Raw genomic sequence first — 14,802 nt, 5'->3', positions numbered from 1 at the left:
TAGTTAATGCCAGCATAACCTGATGACTTTCCAACATAGGGTCCCACTCCCTAGTTGATGCCAGCATAACCTGATGACTTTCCAACATAGGGTCCCACTCCCTAGTTGATGCCAACATAACCTGATGACTTTCCAACATAGGGTTCCACTCTCTAGTTGATGCCAGCATAACCTGAAGACTTTTCGGCATAGGGTCTCCACTCCCTAGTTAATGCCAACATAGGGTCCCACTCCCTAGTTGATACCAGCATAACCTGGTATTTTTTTCCAACATAGGGTCTCCAATCCCTAGTTGATTTTACTTTTAGACATAGGGTTTCCACTCCATAGTCTACATTTACTCTGGGTACACTATTCCCGTCTTTTTATCGCTTTCGATAATGAAGTAGTATAGAATTTTGTTACGATAACTCACGAAATTTTCCTAGTGAAAACTGGGGCAGAAAATTCCGTTCGTTTGTTTTGATTCTTGAGCAGGTTATTCCTTAAAGTACTGGGTTCGAGACGACCAAAAGAAGACGTCTCAATCCAGAATAAAAGAAAAGAAGAAAAAGAAAAAAACCAAAGTACAGAAGCAGAGAAGATATGGGCTGCTCAAGACGAGATTGAAGTCCCAAGTTTTGCATGTCCCATCTTGATCCGAAAAGATGAAGAAGATTGAACCAGTACCTGCAGCTAACAAGCATCAAGATCCAGATTAGAGTCTGCATAAAGAGCCAGCCAAGACTCAAGACCAAGCTTCGAAAAATTTACAGATAGGAATCTTGTAACTCGTAGCTGATAGGCTTAGTTAGTTTTCTTTATTTTTTACTTTGGTGTAATAAGGAGTTCAGCAGCAGTAACAACAACAACAACAGCAATGAAATCACAGTTTTCCGGTAGTCCCAGCTACCAAAACTTCTAGAACTACACTGACATAATTCCTTTATAGCCAAGGATATGTAGGCAACCTTTGAAGCAAGGTTCGGTCAAATATTTTCAAAACGCTTCCCATGGAGTATCAAAACGGGTAAAATTGGTCCATGACTGCTCACTTTGTCTTTGCCCGAAAACTCTTCGTGTTTTCGAGCAAAAAGGGGCAACTGTGAGCATGTAATTTTTACCCTACCAAAATATTCCTACAAAATTAATAAATAAATTATTCATATTTATATTTTTAGATTTGTTTTTAGGATTTTTGTTAATTATTTGAAATTATTTGCATTTAGTTGCACTTTTTTTCATTTTTGAAGTTATGAAAAATAACAAAAAAATATTTAAACATTCATCATATTGCATTATTAGGTTTTTAATTTAATTTATCACCTAATTGCGCAATTTAATCATATTATTAAAAGAAAATCACAAAAATTATTTATTTTTGACATTGTTAGTTTTAATGTTAAAATTAGTAGTTTTACTTGTTATAACTTAGGATTGATTAATTAGGTAAATAGTTAATTAATTTTACAAATTAGGATAGCCTAGTACTTAATTAGGATTTTTAGTTAAGTTAATTAAATTTTTTGAAATTAATTAAATTAATTAGGGGACTAATTAAATTAATTGGACTGGGCTAGTGTAAAAACCAGCCCAATCCCCAAAATCTAGCCCAAAATTACCTAGCCCAATCCCCTAACCCGTCTGAAATCCCGCCTAAACCTAAACGGTGTCGTTTTAAGCACCAATTGATCCTAGCCGTTGATCTTCAATAGATCCAACGGCCCGGAACTCCCTTCCCCTAAGTATATATATGTCCAAACCCTCTCCTACCCCCCTCATTCTCGTCTCACCCCCCTCTCTCATACCTCTCTCTCTGAAACACCCCCAAACTCTAGAGACGACCTCCATAACCCATCTCTCTAACCACCGCCCTAAGCCGTCGCCGGAAATCGCCTACGGCGGCGGCGACACCCCAAAGCCACCCAAACGTACTCTCCTCACCTCCCTAAACCTCACCTTACCAACCAAATCCCCAAAAACCCCACCAATAATCATAGATCTTAGATCTAGGATCTCCGAAACCCTAGATTTATTTTTCAAAACCCTAAATCCAACCTAGTCCGTTTAATAATCCTCCTGCCAAGATCTCCCATCAAGGATCTCAGATCCTAGATGGGAGTCTTGGAATGAGGGTTTTTAGCGGCTAGATCTATTATTTTTTTGGTATATTTTATGTTATTTTCTATTTTTCATCTTTATATTTTGTGTTTATTGTCGATTGCTGTTCTTTTTTTATTATTATTTATTAATTTATCACTGTCTGATATTCTGTTTAAATAGAATAATTAAACAAACTTAATTAAGATAAAGTAAAAACAGTGTTAGATTATTTTATTTTTTATTTTTTGCTTTCTGTTTTATTTATTTATTTTATCTTTATTAGTTCTGAGTTTATTTTTAGTATTACTGATTTGTTGTTTATTTTGTTAAATTAATTGCCGTTATTTTGTTTTTATATTTTTTTTTACTGTTGTTTGGTTTGGTTAAGAACTGGGCCTCACTGAAGTGGACCGATCTACTTGGCTCATAAATTGGGTCTGTGTGAATAGACAGACCCATAGCTTTGTAAAAAGCTTAAGAGCCTAAAGTCCTTAGGCCCAGAATCACCTGACTCAGGCCGAGAACCAATCTGGTTCTGAGAAAATTCCAAGACCCTTAAGGGTCAGTTTTGGAATCCCAGTTCTGAAACTTATTGAGAAAATACTAGAAACTTCTATAATAGGGACAATTGTCCCAATGTTGAGTAGGAAAATAGGGATAAGATCCAAAAATATCCAGAAATTGGACACTTGTCCATTTTCTGAGATAAGGAAGGTACTAGAAATTGGATAGCTGTCCATTTCTGTTAAGAAAGATGCCATTTCCCTAATTTATGGGAATTCTGGCAGTTTCTTTTGTACCCTAATTCTCATCCATTTTCACTCCTTTACTCTATAAATATACTCTTCCCTTTTCATTATAAGGACAGACACATTATCGACACCTGAAGACACACAATATACACACTGAAATAGCTACACACCTACACACACAACAACACACAGAAATCTGTGCACTACCTTAAGATTTTCTCTTCATTTCCAAAAGAAAAACTTCTGAAAATCAATCTTGATTTTTCAGAGACAAAAATATACAATCCTTTTCTGTTTTCTTTTAAAAATCCTATTGTTCTTCCTACCTTACTAGGTTTCATTGCTGCTGCTTTACTTCAAGCTTTCAGAGACTTATTTTATTACTTATTTATTTTTGCTGCTATCAAGGTACTTCATTAAACAATGTAAATGTTTAAATCTTGTTGTATCATAACTATGATTCTACTGGTTATCAAAAATCTGTGTTCTGTTTGAATATTGCATAAAGTTGTTTGGTTGAGAGTGGTTAGTTATTTATACTGATTGATTCATTTAAGTCATGGTAGCTTTTATGTTAAAATATTCTTAAAACTGTAAAAAAAACTGTTTAAAGCTTTATATATATTCACAAAATATGTATGTGCGTGTGTAATAGTAGAAGCAAAAAACAACACACACACATTTTTTAGAAAATTTATTAAAGTAGTAATAGATAGATTTGTTATCACCAATGTAATAATTTAGCTTTTATATTATATTATCCTGTACAATGTGTTGGTTTAATTAGTAGTTTTATTATTTCATTTAAAACAATCAAATATAGTAAATCTGATTTTATTAGTTCTAAGTCATGAAAAAACTAGGTTTTGCAAGCAAACTTAATAGCAATGAGGGTACATTTTCAGGCCCAAATCAATTGGGTCTACGAGATTGTACTATGAAATTTTGACTAATAAATTAAATTGATAATTCAAGTAAAGGCAGTGATTTTTTGTTGTTTTAAATACACAATGAGTCTTAAACTTAGCACTTTAACATAAGTTACTAAGAGGCTTAGGCAATCAGTAGGAAATTATTCAAAAATTAACCAAAATTTTGATTTATTTTTTTCGTATCCCAAGACCCTTGTTAACTTCTTTTTTTAAGATAAATAAAATATAGGTAAAATCTGATAATTGTTGTTACAAATTTTAATTTCAAAATCATTCACACAAATATGAAGTGGGCCAGAGTCACTTGGATTCATTATCATCAGGCCCAAATTATTATTTGAGTAATTTGTCCACAAATGGATATTGGGCTAGAGTCATTCGGACTCATTATTAGGCCCAAACCTTCTTGCATTAAATGTGTTTAATTGATTGAATGCTTAATAACATTGTATTGGGTTAGAGTCATTTGGACTCCATGATCACTAGGCCCAAATCGTTTGGACTGAATTCATTTAGCTGCCTTAAAATATGCATTGGGCCAGAGTCAATTAGACTCAAGCAAGCCCAAATTCTTTTGAACTGAATTCATTAGCTAGGCCCAATAACGAATAATATATGTCTTGGGCTAGAGTTCATTTGGACTCCGTCCTCATCAGGCCTCAAACTTTAAATCTGGGCCTGCTTGACAGATAATACATAGGCTGCCCCCATCTAATACAAACAAACATATCACCTAATATTGAACCTTTATACTTAGCCATATGACATCGAGTATTTAGTTTAGAGACATAAGCATAACTTAAGGTATTTATAATCAACTTAATTATTACAATTATGTACACGCCTTACAATTATGTACACGCACGCGTGACATAGTTGTGATGCCAAAAACAAACCAAGGTACATGTTCGCGTGACCATGGTCAAACAATCTTAATAAATAAAACGCCTTAATTAAACACTCGTAGAAATGCTTTAGGTGCGAATTTTAAACTACTATCGTGATTGCGTACATGTCCGCGTGACGTGATCCCGATATCCAAAATTAAATCGAGGTATGCGTTCGTGCAACTTCGGCCAAACAATCTTAAATTAATAAAGCACAATTAATTGTGTACACGTTCGCGTGACATGATTTTAGTGCCCCAAACAAAGCGGACTCACACACATGTAGTCTATTTCAAAGATTAAATCCATAAACGCCATAATTAAAAGCGGCAAAAGGTAAACACACATAGGTTCTAAAATACGTAATTAAACAATTTAATTAAGCCAAGTATATGATTAAAGCGACCGTGCTAAAACCACGAAACTTGGGAGTGCCCCACACCTTTTCCCGGGTTAACAGAATTTCTTACCCAGTCTTCTGTGTTTCGCAGACTTTAAACATAGTCAATTTGAAATTTAAAATAAACCGGTGACTTGGGACACCATATAAATTATTCCAAGTGACGACTCTGAAATTGAATAAATAATCCTATTTCGATTAATGTCACTTTAATTGAAAAAACTCCCATAGGAAAAAAAGGAGGTGTGACACTTTAGATAATGCAATGTATATATCCAAGTGGTTTTCGTTAAATTGTTCACCAAGGCAAAAACTGACCTGGATCTCATTTCGTAACTGCACGAGAATCAACAAAAAATTAAATAGCACTGATTTGAGTGCATCCGCGTCGTATAGCAATGGAGATACAATAACTACATGACAGCTGAAACTCTTACAATGCTAGCCTTGAATCATTTGAAGTCTCTTCATTCTAATTTAAGTACAAATGAAAATAGGAGATTACTTTTACAGCCCAAGGAATGGGGAAAATTTTCAGGGCTCCCCCAGAATACAAGCAGAGGAGGTACCTACCATCATTAAACCGAATCGAATCCCACAAAGATACATGGTTCTTGAGGTTTTTCTCGACCTTACTACCAGAAACTAAGCAAATGGAGGAGCAGTGTCAGTCGCATTTGATGTTTCTATAGATCCTCCTCACAAACAGATGTGAGCCCAAAAATCCAACAGCACCTATGTTTAAATGACAAACAGATATGGTGGATTAGAATAAATGAAGCAGATAACATTGGAACTCCAAACGAGCAATAGATTCAATGTGGCAAGAATGGTCTAACTGGTATTTGTACTCACCGCAGAGAATTCCTAAGCCGAGACAAAACATCAGCGTGTATCCAAAGTAGAAACTGGTCTGGAAGAACCCTGACATCTTAGTCTTCACATAGTAGTAATATACTGAGTACAGATAGACATAGACAGCTGTAGAGGCGGCTGAGAAAAATGAAGTCCATTGCCAATGATAATTCTCAGCATTTAACAGGAAATATGTGCCCACAATGGTCACACAGACAGTAACAACAATGAGAATCAGGAATACCAAAAGCATAAACCCGTAAACATAGTACACCTGCAAAAACCCATGACGGTATATTAGCAATCAATTCAATACTTTAATATGTCACTACCTAACAGAAGGGGTTCTTTCATGTGTCCCAGATAAAAGGGTAGCCCGGTGCACAAAGCATCCCGCGTTCACGCAGAATCCGGGGAAGGGCCGCACCCCAAGGGGTATGACGTAGGCAGCCTACCTGATGCAAGCATCAATGGCTGATTCCACAGCTCGAACCCGTGACCTATAGGTCACACGGAGACAACTTGACCGTTGCTCCAAGGCTCCCCTTCATGTGTCCCAGATCAATTTGAAAAATTATACGAAAAGTAAGACTACCATGCAAGCAATGCATGTTTAGCAAAAGATAAATGTTTTATTCAAAGGAGTTCATTGAAATTTTACATATCACCAGAAAAAGGGCACGAGGTGGACCCATTGGGTCAGCACCCTGAAACCGTTGAGTTCATTTCATGCTTATATTTATATGCAGGAAGGTTGAAGCTATGAAGGACTGAATTCGAATTGTTTCTCCCTGAATCCATGGAAGTTCAGCCATTATTTTTTATTCAAACGAACTTAGTAACCGGTGAGTGGTACACAAGCCTTAAATCGGGTTATAGTTTACCTTGTAATTCCAGAAGGATGTGAAGACAAAATACATCTCAATAAATATGCTGCCAAATGGTAGCAAACCCCCCATCAAGGAGATTACAGATGGCGTCAAGTACCACTTTTTCACAGGTATAGGGCGAGGAATGGTCTTGACACGGCAAGGATTGTTTGGAGCACCACTCCAGTTTCTTCCAACAACTGTACCCAGAAGAGCCAGGGGGAAGGAAATGAATGCCCAGATGACGAAGACAACCACCATTGTGCCAAAAGGAATGGCTGCTAGAGACCCATAAAATATGGCAATTGTGTTCAGAATGAAACCAATTCCAAAGCACAAAAATGGAAAGAGTGAAGCTGTCAGAATCATCGACTTGATCCAGCTTTTCCCTGCAATAAGTAGATAAACAGCATGACTATTGTACTTGTAAGAGAGAGAGAGAGAGAGAGAGAGAGAGAGAGAGAGAGAGAGAGAGAGAGAGAAAGAGAGCGAGAGAGAGAGTTGTCATCCCAAATTTTGGCAAGTAAATTGAACAACAAAAAAATAAAGCTATGCACAGTGGCGGTACCCCAAAACAGGGGCCACTAGCAATATGTCCTATAGTACACATATATAAATGATAGACAAAAGATCCCAGCTTGGACTCTTTTCCTTAGACTGATGAAATAGAAGTGCTGATCAACAGAAAAGCCAAAGGAGAGAGAGATAGAGTGTGTGTGTGTGTGGGGGGGTTCCAGTAAAAGTATAGTGCCTTACAAGGATATATAGATAAGAAATGAAACGTACCACCATTTCGCGAGTACATTGCACCACTAACGTAGCCCGAAATGAATGATGTCAAAGCATAACATACTATGAATGTCGTTACAATGGCTCCTCTCCTGGAAAAGAATGCACAAATTCTATTTCAGCTGACCATCTTAAAAAAGTAACAAATGAACAGAGCTACTGTAACAACTACTTGTAGCATCTAATAATTCCATTACAATGCTATAACTTAACTCAAAACCATGAAAACAGAAGTACCATAATCTACTCCTACATAAATAGGCAACTACAGTTCAAAGGTTGATATCAAGTATTTAACATACCCAACATACAACATCCCCACAATTGCCAACAGAATGACAAGGAGAACAAGCAATGCCAGCTGTGCCCCAGTACCAACAAGAGCAGAAAGTAACACTAGGGTACGAGGAGTCCGAAATACATCTCCATGAACAAGTTTCCAACCAGACTCTTCACTCACATCTCTTTCCTGAAACGAAAACAATAATGGTTAAGAAAATAATAATAAAAAGTTAAAGCTTCTCCAACAGAATGCTGTTTAACCACGAGGTTGTTACCAGAGTCTCCAAGTCATCATCTTCCCTAGCATATTTGGCGTAATCATTCCTCAGCGTCCGCATCAATATCATAGACACCAGACCAGTAAGAAAGATGACCATCATGAAGGAGTTAAAGATGGAGAACCAATGAATCTGCAGAGTACATACCAAATTACAAACTACACGGCGAAAAATGAATCCTATGGTACTAGCTTAAATACAAAGAGATGCTTTAAAACATTAGATTGATCCAACTACAATGATTAAATATATTAAAAATAACAGATAGCGGTCAGGAAAAATATGCATGCAAAGGTCAAATGTGTTAAGGTAACGCACCATCACTAATTCAATAGTTGGAGTGGACCAATAAAATTAAGAGAAAAAAAATTATGCAATTAAAGTCCACCTGATGTTCAAAAAATGGGTAATCCAAGTAAACTTCAAAACGGCGAGCAAAACTGATATTGGTTGGTTCCCATTTGACAGAATATGTCATGTCCAATGTTCTGCTAGCCTCCAAAGGCTTTGAGCCCTCTTGAGAAATATTGACATGAATGATCTGCAAGAACAAAGTCATGGTGAAAATGAATATGCAGACTATCCACCAAAACTGGATGAGATGATCAAGTCACAAACCTGGTCCTTATTGTATCTAATATGGATGTTCTTATGTGTGTAAAGTACGTGCTTATTATCACTGTTTTTGTCAGGATGTTGCTCTCCAACAAAACCTATAACACAAGCAAAAACAACTTAGTACCACCTACATTTCATCTCTTGCCAAGAAAAGTTAAAAGACTGAGAGAGTACGTACCCCACAGCGGCAGGTCATCTGAAAAAATTCAACAAACCGGAAACAAAAGAAGGTAAAGGTCAAGACAAGAAAAATCATTAGAATTCAAAAGAATCTAAAATAAAGCAACAGAAGGCAGAACATCTGGAAAACGGGGGGAAAGTTCAGTGCTGAAACAGAAGTAGGTAAAAATCAAGACAACCAAATTAACTTGAAGTCAACAGTAATGTGGCAATTAAACAATAAATAAGAAAGTATATTTTATATTAATGTAGTAACAACTTTCAGAACAATACTTCAATAAGAAAATAACAGAGAGGTGAAGCCTCACCAATATATGATGCATTAGGCGTGAAATGCAAATGTATTTTAATAGAAGAATAGCCAGTATCTGAACATATACTATTCTTAGATTTTCATTGGTCTAGAACTGTACAGTTGCCGAAGGATAGCTTCAGTTGAGGCTTGGGTTGAAGAGATGAAATATAACCAAGATATATCTTTTTTATCAGAGGTTGAATCGATCATCACAAGAAGGATTACGCCCTTGCCCTCATTAAAATAGGAGGATATTTTCTTGCAATTGCCAACAAATAAGGGATAAGAAAACCGAGAAAAGGGTTTCAAAGTCATGCAGAGGTGTCATTGCAGGGAATCTTCATAAGAATGCATAAAATGTTCCAATTAATCTAAACTTCTCACTGCAAATTCAGACTTCCTTCAGCCATAAAATTAAAGTAATACCAAAGAATAAAAAACAAGAAAAATATACCAAAGAATAAAGTTTGTTACCAATGAAGAATTCAAACCAATAATTGTTTTCAATAGCATCTTTGAATTGCTTGACCTTCGCTTCATCAAGTTCAAGCTCACAAATGCTACCCTTGTCCACGTTTTCTATCAAACATAAATAGTCCATGTCAGCCTCAAATCAAACAAGAATAGCCAGGAGTCAGACTGAAGGGGATTCACATACTTTGAAACCTTATGTCAATCTGACTATCAATAAGCTCGTTTCCACCCAAAACTTCACCAAGGCCACCCCACTTGTGAGAACCAGAAGCATGACAGAATGGAAGGCTGTAATAGTTGTATGTTTCCTGTGGGTTATTATACGGCCCAACTTTGTTTACCCACAGAGTAACTGGGTCATCTGATTGATACTGTTGGACAAAGCATAGGAGTCAGATAGAAGCATTTGCATGTAGCAAGTCCTACGTAAGAAACAAAAGCAAAAGCATATTGCAGAATACATCCACTTAATTACTGCACATTGTAATACTTCCCAGGAATTTACAGGAAACAAATATGAAGATTAAATATTTTCTCCTCTCTAGAAGATACTTCAACTCACAAATGTGCATAAGTGAACAAAATTTAGGGCAACGAAGCAGACAAACTTGCATTGCTTAAAAGCACAAGCAAAAAGAAAGGTACAGGATTAACATCTTAACCAAACACCAACAGGCAGAAGCATAAGGGAAAAGATACCCTAAAATACGACTGCCCTTTTTTTAATCAAGTAGAGAATGCCCTTACACCACATCTGTCCATTAAGCAGCATAAGTGCTAGAACTGAATAGATTGAAATGTCAAACGAGCTATAAATACTCCTGAATAGAAAATCCTAGATCATCACCCTTGCCGAAGGAACAAGTATTACCATAATATGAGAGAAAGAGAAAGTGGCAAAACTGAGTTGCTCTTAAGATCTTTCCCAGAAATGCAGTATGAGTACATCGATGTTTATATAGTTATAAACCTCACATAGTGAGAGAAAAAAGAAAGTGGAAATTGAACGTGTGAACTTTTGTTTACAACACCACAGCCTAACCAATTGAGTGAGGCCTAATTGGCCAGAGTTAATATAAAATGAGTGGACAGCTCAAATTATCCAATATCGATCTGTATAAACAAATCCATTTGCACAACAAAATGGAGAGCTTAAAAAGTACATATGTCAAAAATAATAAAGTATTACATAGCTTACTCCCTTAAGATCGATATGACACTGAAACCATAAGTTCAAATAAATTGCTGAATGGCCATTAGTTACTTGAACAAACTTCAGCTCAAAAGTTTCTAAATTCCACCAGGATCAGTCAATAAGCAGTTTTATAGTTATATATGCAACATGCACCATCAACTACGATTTCACCATCTTCAAATGCGAGACTCTCTAGCACCACCGCCAATCCACTACGCGCACCTACTAGATACCCACTCTACCAGGTCCACCAGTCCACTAATTAGCCTTTTATAATAGAGTATGCCCCTGAAGCTACTTTTAATGGATACTTTAACCTCGCTCATCGACAATGTAGTGCACCTGTCTCATCAGTTCACTCCTAATTCCTCCAATAGCAACACATTGAAGCCATCTAATATCTGAACTAAAAAGGGATCACCTTTTCGTCCCTTTCTTGATCTTTTCATAGTAATAAGTTGAGTTCCACCACTCAACCATGCAAACTCACATAAATCACCTCATTTCTATCTTAGACGCATGAAATTAAGCAAAACAATCTCACATCAAACCTCAGTCATTGCAACTACATATCATCTGCAGAAGGCAACGGCCATGATCGAATCCTCCTCCGAATAGCCGCAGAGGCACATTCTGAGGGACCTGTAAGTGGCTTTTGTTTCACTATTTTACAACATAATAATCAGCAGATATAACCAAACAAGTGTTATACTTACGAATAGCATATAAAACACCTGTATGACAAATTTGAGATCAGGAGCAAGAAAGTTCGTTGAGATCGAAAGTCAAACCATGCAATTTGCATTAACAAAACGGTAATTACACTCATTCCCTTGTGATCAATCTATCAAAACTTGCAAAATTCCGAAATCAGAGAAGCAATGCACAAAAGAAGATCTCGCAATTGGAGTTCCCATAGATCTGAAAAGCATAAGGATGCTTCTAACCGAAAAAGAAACAAAATGAATGTGTACAAATTAAGAAATTGAAAGAGAAGAACGATATTAGGGTTTTCCGCGGTTCCTATATCGAACATTTTACCTTGTGATCGGACTCGGAAGCAAGCGCCGGCGAGACGACGAGGAGAGCGGCGAGGAAGGAGAACAGAGTTAGTGATCGGACGGTGGGCCGCATCATAATCGTCGGCGACGTTAGGGATTGGCGCGCGAGATAATGGCAGAAGAGACGGGGGATCCGACCCAAAGTCGTGAACGGATTTTATATTAGTAGATGATGATCTGATTTTTTGACAAATAGAGACCCAGAGAGGGGGGGGGGGGGGGGGGGGGGAGCAGCAGACAGCAGAGTACTATAAAAGCTGTTTAATTATCACAAATAAACAGCTGAATGACAAAAAGAAAAAAGAAAACTACAAATAAAACTGTAATCTCACTAATTCAAATCTGTTATGAAAATAATTAAATTGTGAATGTTCATTTATTACTCCGCTATAGATAATTTTTCTGAAGAAGATTATTCATTTAGTATTATGTTAAAGTTTATCTACAAGCAGCTGATGCAGGCAGGTTGCAAGCAGCTCAATTAAATGATTTGCAGCAGTTTCTTATTAAATAGGCAGGTTGCAAGCAGCTCATGCAGACAGCTTACAAGCAGCTAAAGAAAAGTCTTGCAGCTGCTTCCTGAAAAGCCTCGCAACTGCTTCCTTTCTTCTATAAATAGAGGAGTTTTCAGTTCATTATGTACATAAGTTTGAAGTTTGAATAATATATCATTTTCTCTCTATACTTGTCTTTACTTTACAGTTTTTATTTTATAACACGTTATCAGCACGAGACTCTGCCATCTCGAGAAAATACTTTAAAAGTATCAGAGGTACGAACTTTCTTTTTCTAAATAATGTCAAATCTTTCTAAACTTGAGTTTGTAGCCCTGGATAGATCGGGCAAAAACTACATGTCTTGGGTGCTTGATGTCGAAATTCATCTTGATGCGATGAGTCTGGCAGACACCATCAAAGATAAAAATCAGGCATCAAACCAAAATCGTGCCAAAGCAATGATATTCCTACGCCATCACCTTGATGAGGGCCTGAAAATAGAATATCTTACTATTAAAGATCCAGTCATATTGTGAAATAATTTGAAAGATAGATATGACCACCTGAAGATGGTCGTTCTTCCACAGGCACGTTATGATTGGACTCATCTAAGGCTACAAGATTTTAAATCTATCAGTGAGTATAATTCTGCCATGTTCAGAATTATTTCTCAATTGAAACTATGTGGTGATAATATTACTGATCATGATATGTTGGAGAAAATTTTCACCACTTTTCATGCCTCGAATATGCTCCTGCAGCAGCAATATCGAGAGATGGGATTTAAAAAGTATTCTAAACTTATCTCACATCTTCTTGTAGCCGAGCAACATAATGGGTTGTTAATGAAAAACCATGAAAGCCGACTTACTGGTTCTTGTCCATTCCCTGAAGTGAATGAGACGAACTTTCACCAAGCTAAGCGTGGAAGAGGATGTGACCCTAGTCGTGATCATGGCCGTGGTCGGGGAGGAAACTCTAATCGTGATAATAACAATGCACCAAAGAACCCTCCTCACCACCAGCAGTGAAAAAGGAAGGAACAAAAGTATGAAGCGGTGCAAGAAGCAAAGCCAGAAAATGCATGCTATAGATGTGGAGGAAAAGGGCACTGGTCCCGTACATGTCGTACACCAAAGCACCTGGCTGAGCTGTATCAAGCCTCCCTGAAGAAGACAGAGAAAAATGCTGAAACAAATTTTATTTCTGAAGATAATTTAGACTTCATGCATTTGGATGTAGCTGATTATTTTGCACTCCCAGAAGGAGAAACAAGTCATGTGATCAGTAGTGAATCTGTAGAAATGTAAATATTTTAATTTTTGTTGTTTTTAGTAGATAGTATGGTTATGTAATTGTTGTACATAAATAAAAGTTATGCTTTGATAATAATGTTTACTATCATATTTATTTTGTTATGTCATTTTGAAGAAAATGGATAATCCTCAAATTATGTTTAGATCAAAGACCAATCACAAAGATATTTGTGTAATTGATAGTGGAACAACTCATGCCATATTCAAAGATCAGAAATACTTTTCTTATTTGCATAAGGAAAAAGTAAATGTTTCTACAATTTTTGGTAATATAAGTTTGATTGAAGGCTCCGGAAAAGCTATTGTATTTCTGTCTAAGGGAACAAAACTTATTATAGACAATGCATTATTCTCCTCCAAGTCCCGAAGAAACTTGTTGAGTTTTATAGATATCCGCCGAAATGGGTATCATGTTGAGACAATAGATGAAATGAACGTGGAATATCTTTGTATTACAAAGAATATTTCTGGCCAGAAATGCATTGTAGAAAAGTTACCAACTTTATCTTCTGGCTTATACTATTCAAAGATTAGTACAGTTGAAGCACACTCTATCGTAAACCAGAAGTTTACTGATTCAAATACTTTTGTGCTTTGGCATGGCCGTTTGGGCCATCCTGGATCAATAATGATGAGACGAATTACTGAAAATTCGAGTGGGCATCCATTAAAGAACCTGAAGATTCTTACAAATGATGAATTTTCTTGTGATGCTTGTTATTAAGGCAAAATGATCACTAGACCATCACCAATGAAGGTTGGCATTGAGTCCCCTACCTTTTTAGAACGTATACATGGGGATATATGTGGACCTATTTACCCACCAAGTGGGCTGTTTAGATATTTTATGGTCATAATAGATGCATCTTTAAGATGGTCTCATGTTTTCCTACTATCATCTCGCAACCTGGCATTTGCAAAGTTATTAGCTCAAATAATTCGATTAAATGCACAATTCCCAGATTATCCTATAAAGGCTATTCGCCTTGATAATGCTGGAGAATTCTCATCTCAAGCTTTTGATAATTACTGTCTATCAG

The 14,802-nt window shown here is 36.6% G+C and overlaps 1 protein-coding gene across 1 annotated transcript; it reads right to left on the bottom strand.

The window, feature by feature from the left end:
* Positions 1-5,400: 5,400 nt before the first annotated feature.
* On the bottom strand, positions 5,401-12,167 carry LOC104097891 (transmembrane 9 superfamily member 1-like). Its single transcript, XM_009604517.4, has 12 exons — positions 11,930-12,167; positions 9,878-10,064; positions 9,694-9,798; positions 8,923-8,940; positions 8,745-8,839; positions 8,515-8,667; positions 8,124-8,258; positions 7,869-8,035; positions 7,564-7,658; positions 6,793-7,166; positions 5,909-6,182; positions 5,401-5,788 (listed from the first exon to the last, which is right to left on the bottom strand). Exons 1-12 carry the CDS (start codon positions 12,023-12,025, stop codon positions 5,721-5,723), a joined length of 1,767 nt encoding a protein of 588 aa, XP_009602812.1. The 5' UTR covers positions 12,026-12,167; the 3' UTR covers positions 5,401-5,720.
* Positions 12,168-14,802: the final 2,635 nt, after the last annotated feature.

Source organism: Nicotiana tomentosiformis, chromosome 1, assembly GCF_000390325.3.
Source record: "Nicotiana tomentosiformis chromosome 1, ASM39032v3, whole genome shotgun sequence".
Classification (NCBI taxonomy): domain Eukaryota; kingdom Viridiplantae; phylum Streptophyta; class Magnoliopsida; order Solanales; family Solanaceae; genus Nicotiana; species Nicotiana tomentosiformis.
The sequence above is the reverse complement of the archived record's forward strand: the minus strand, read 5'-3'. Positions and strand labels throughout refer to the sequence as shown.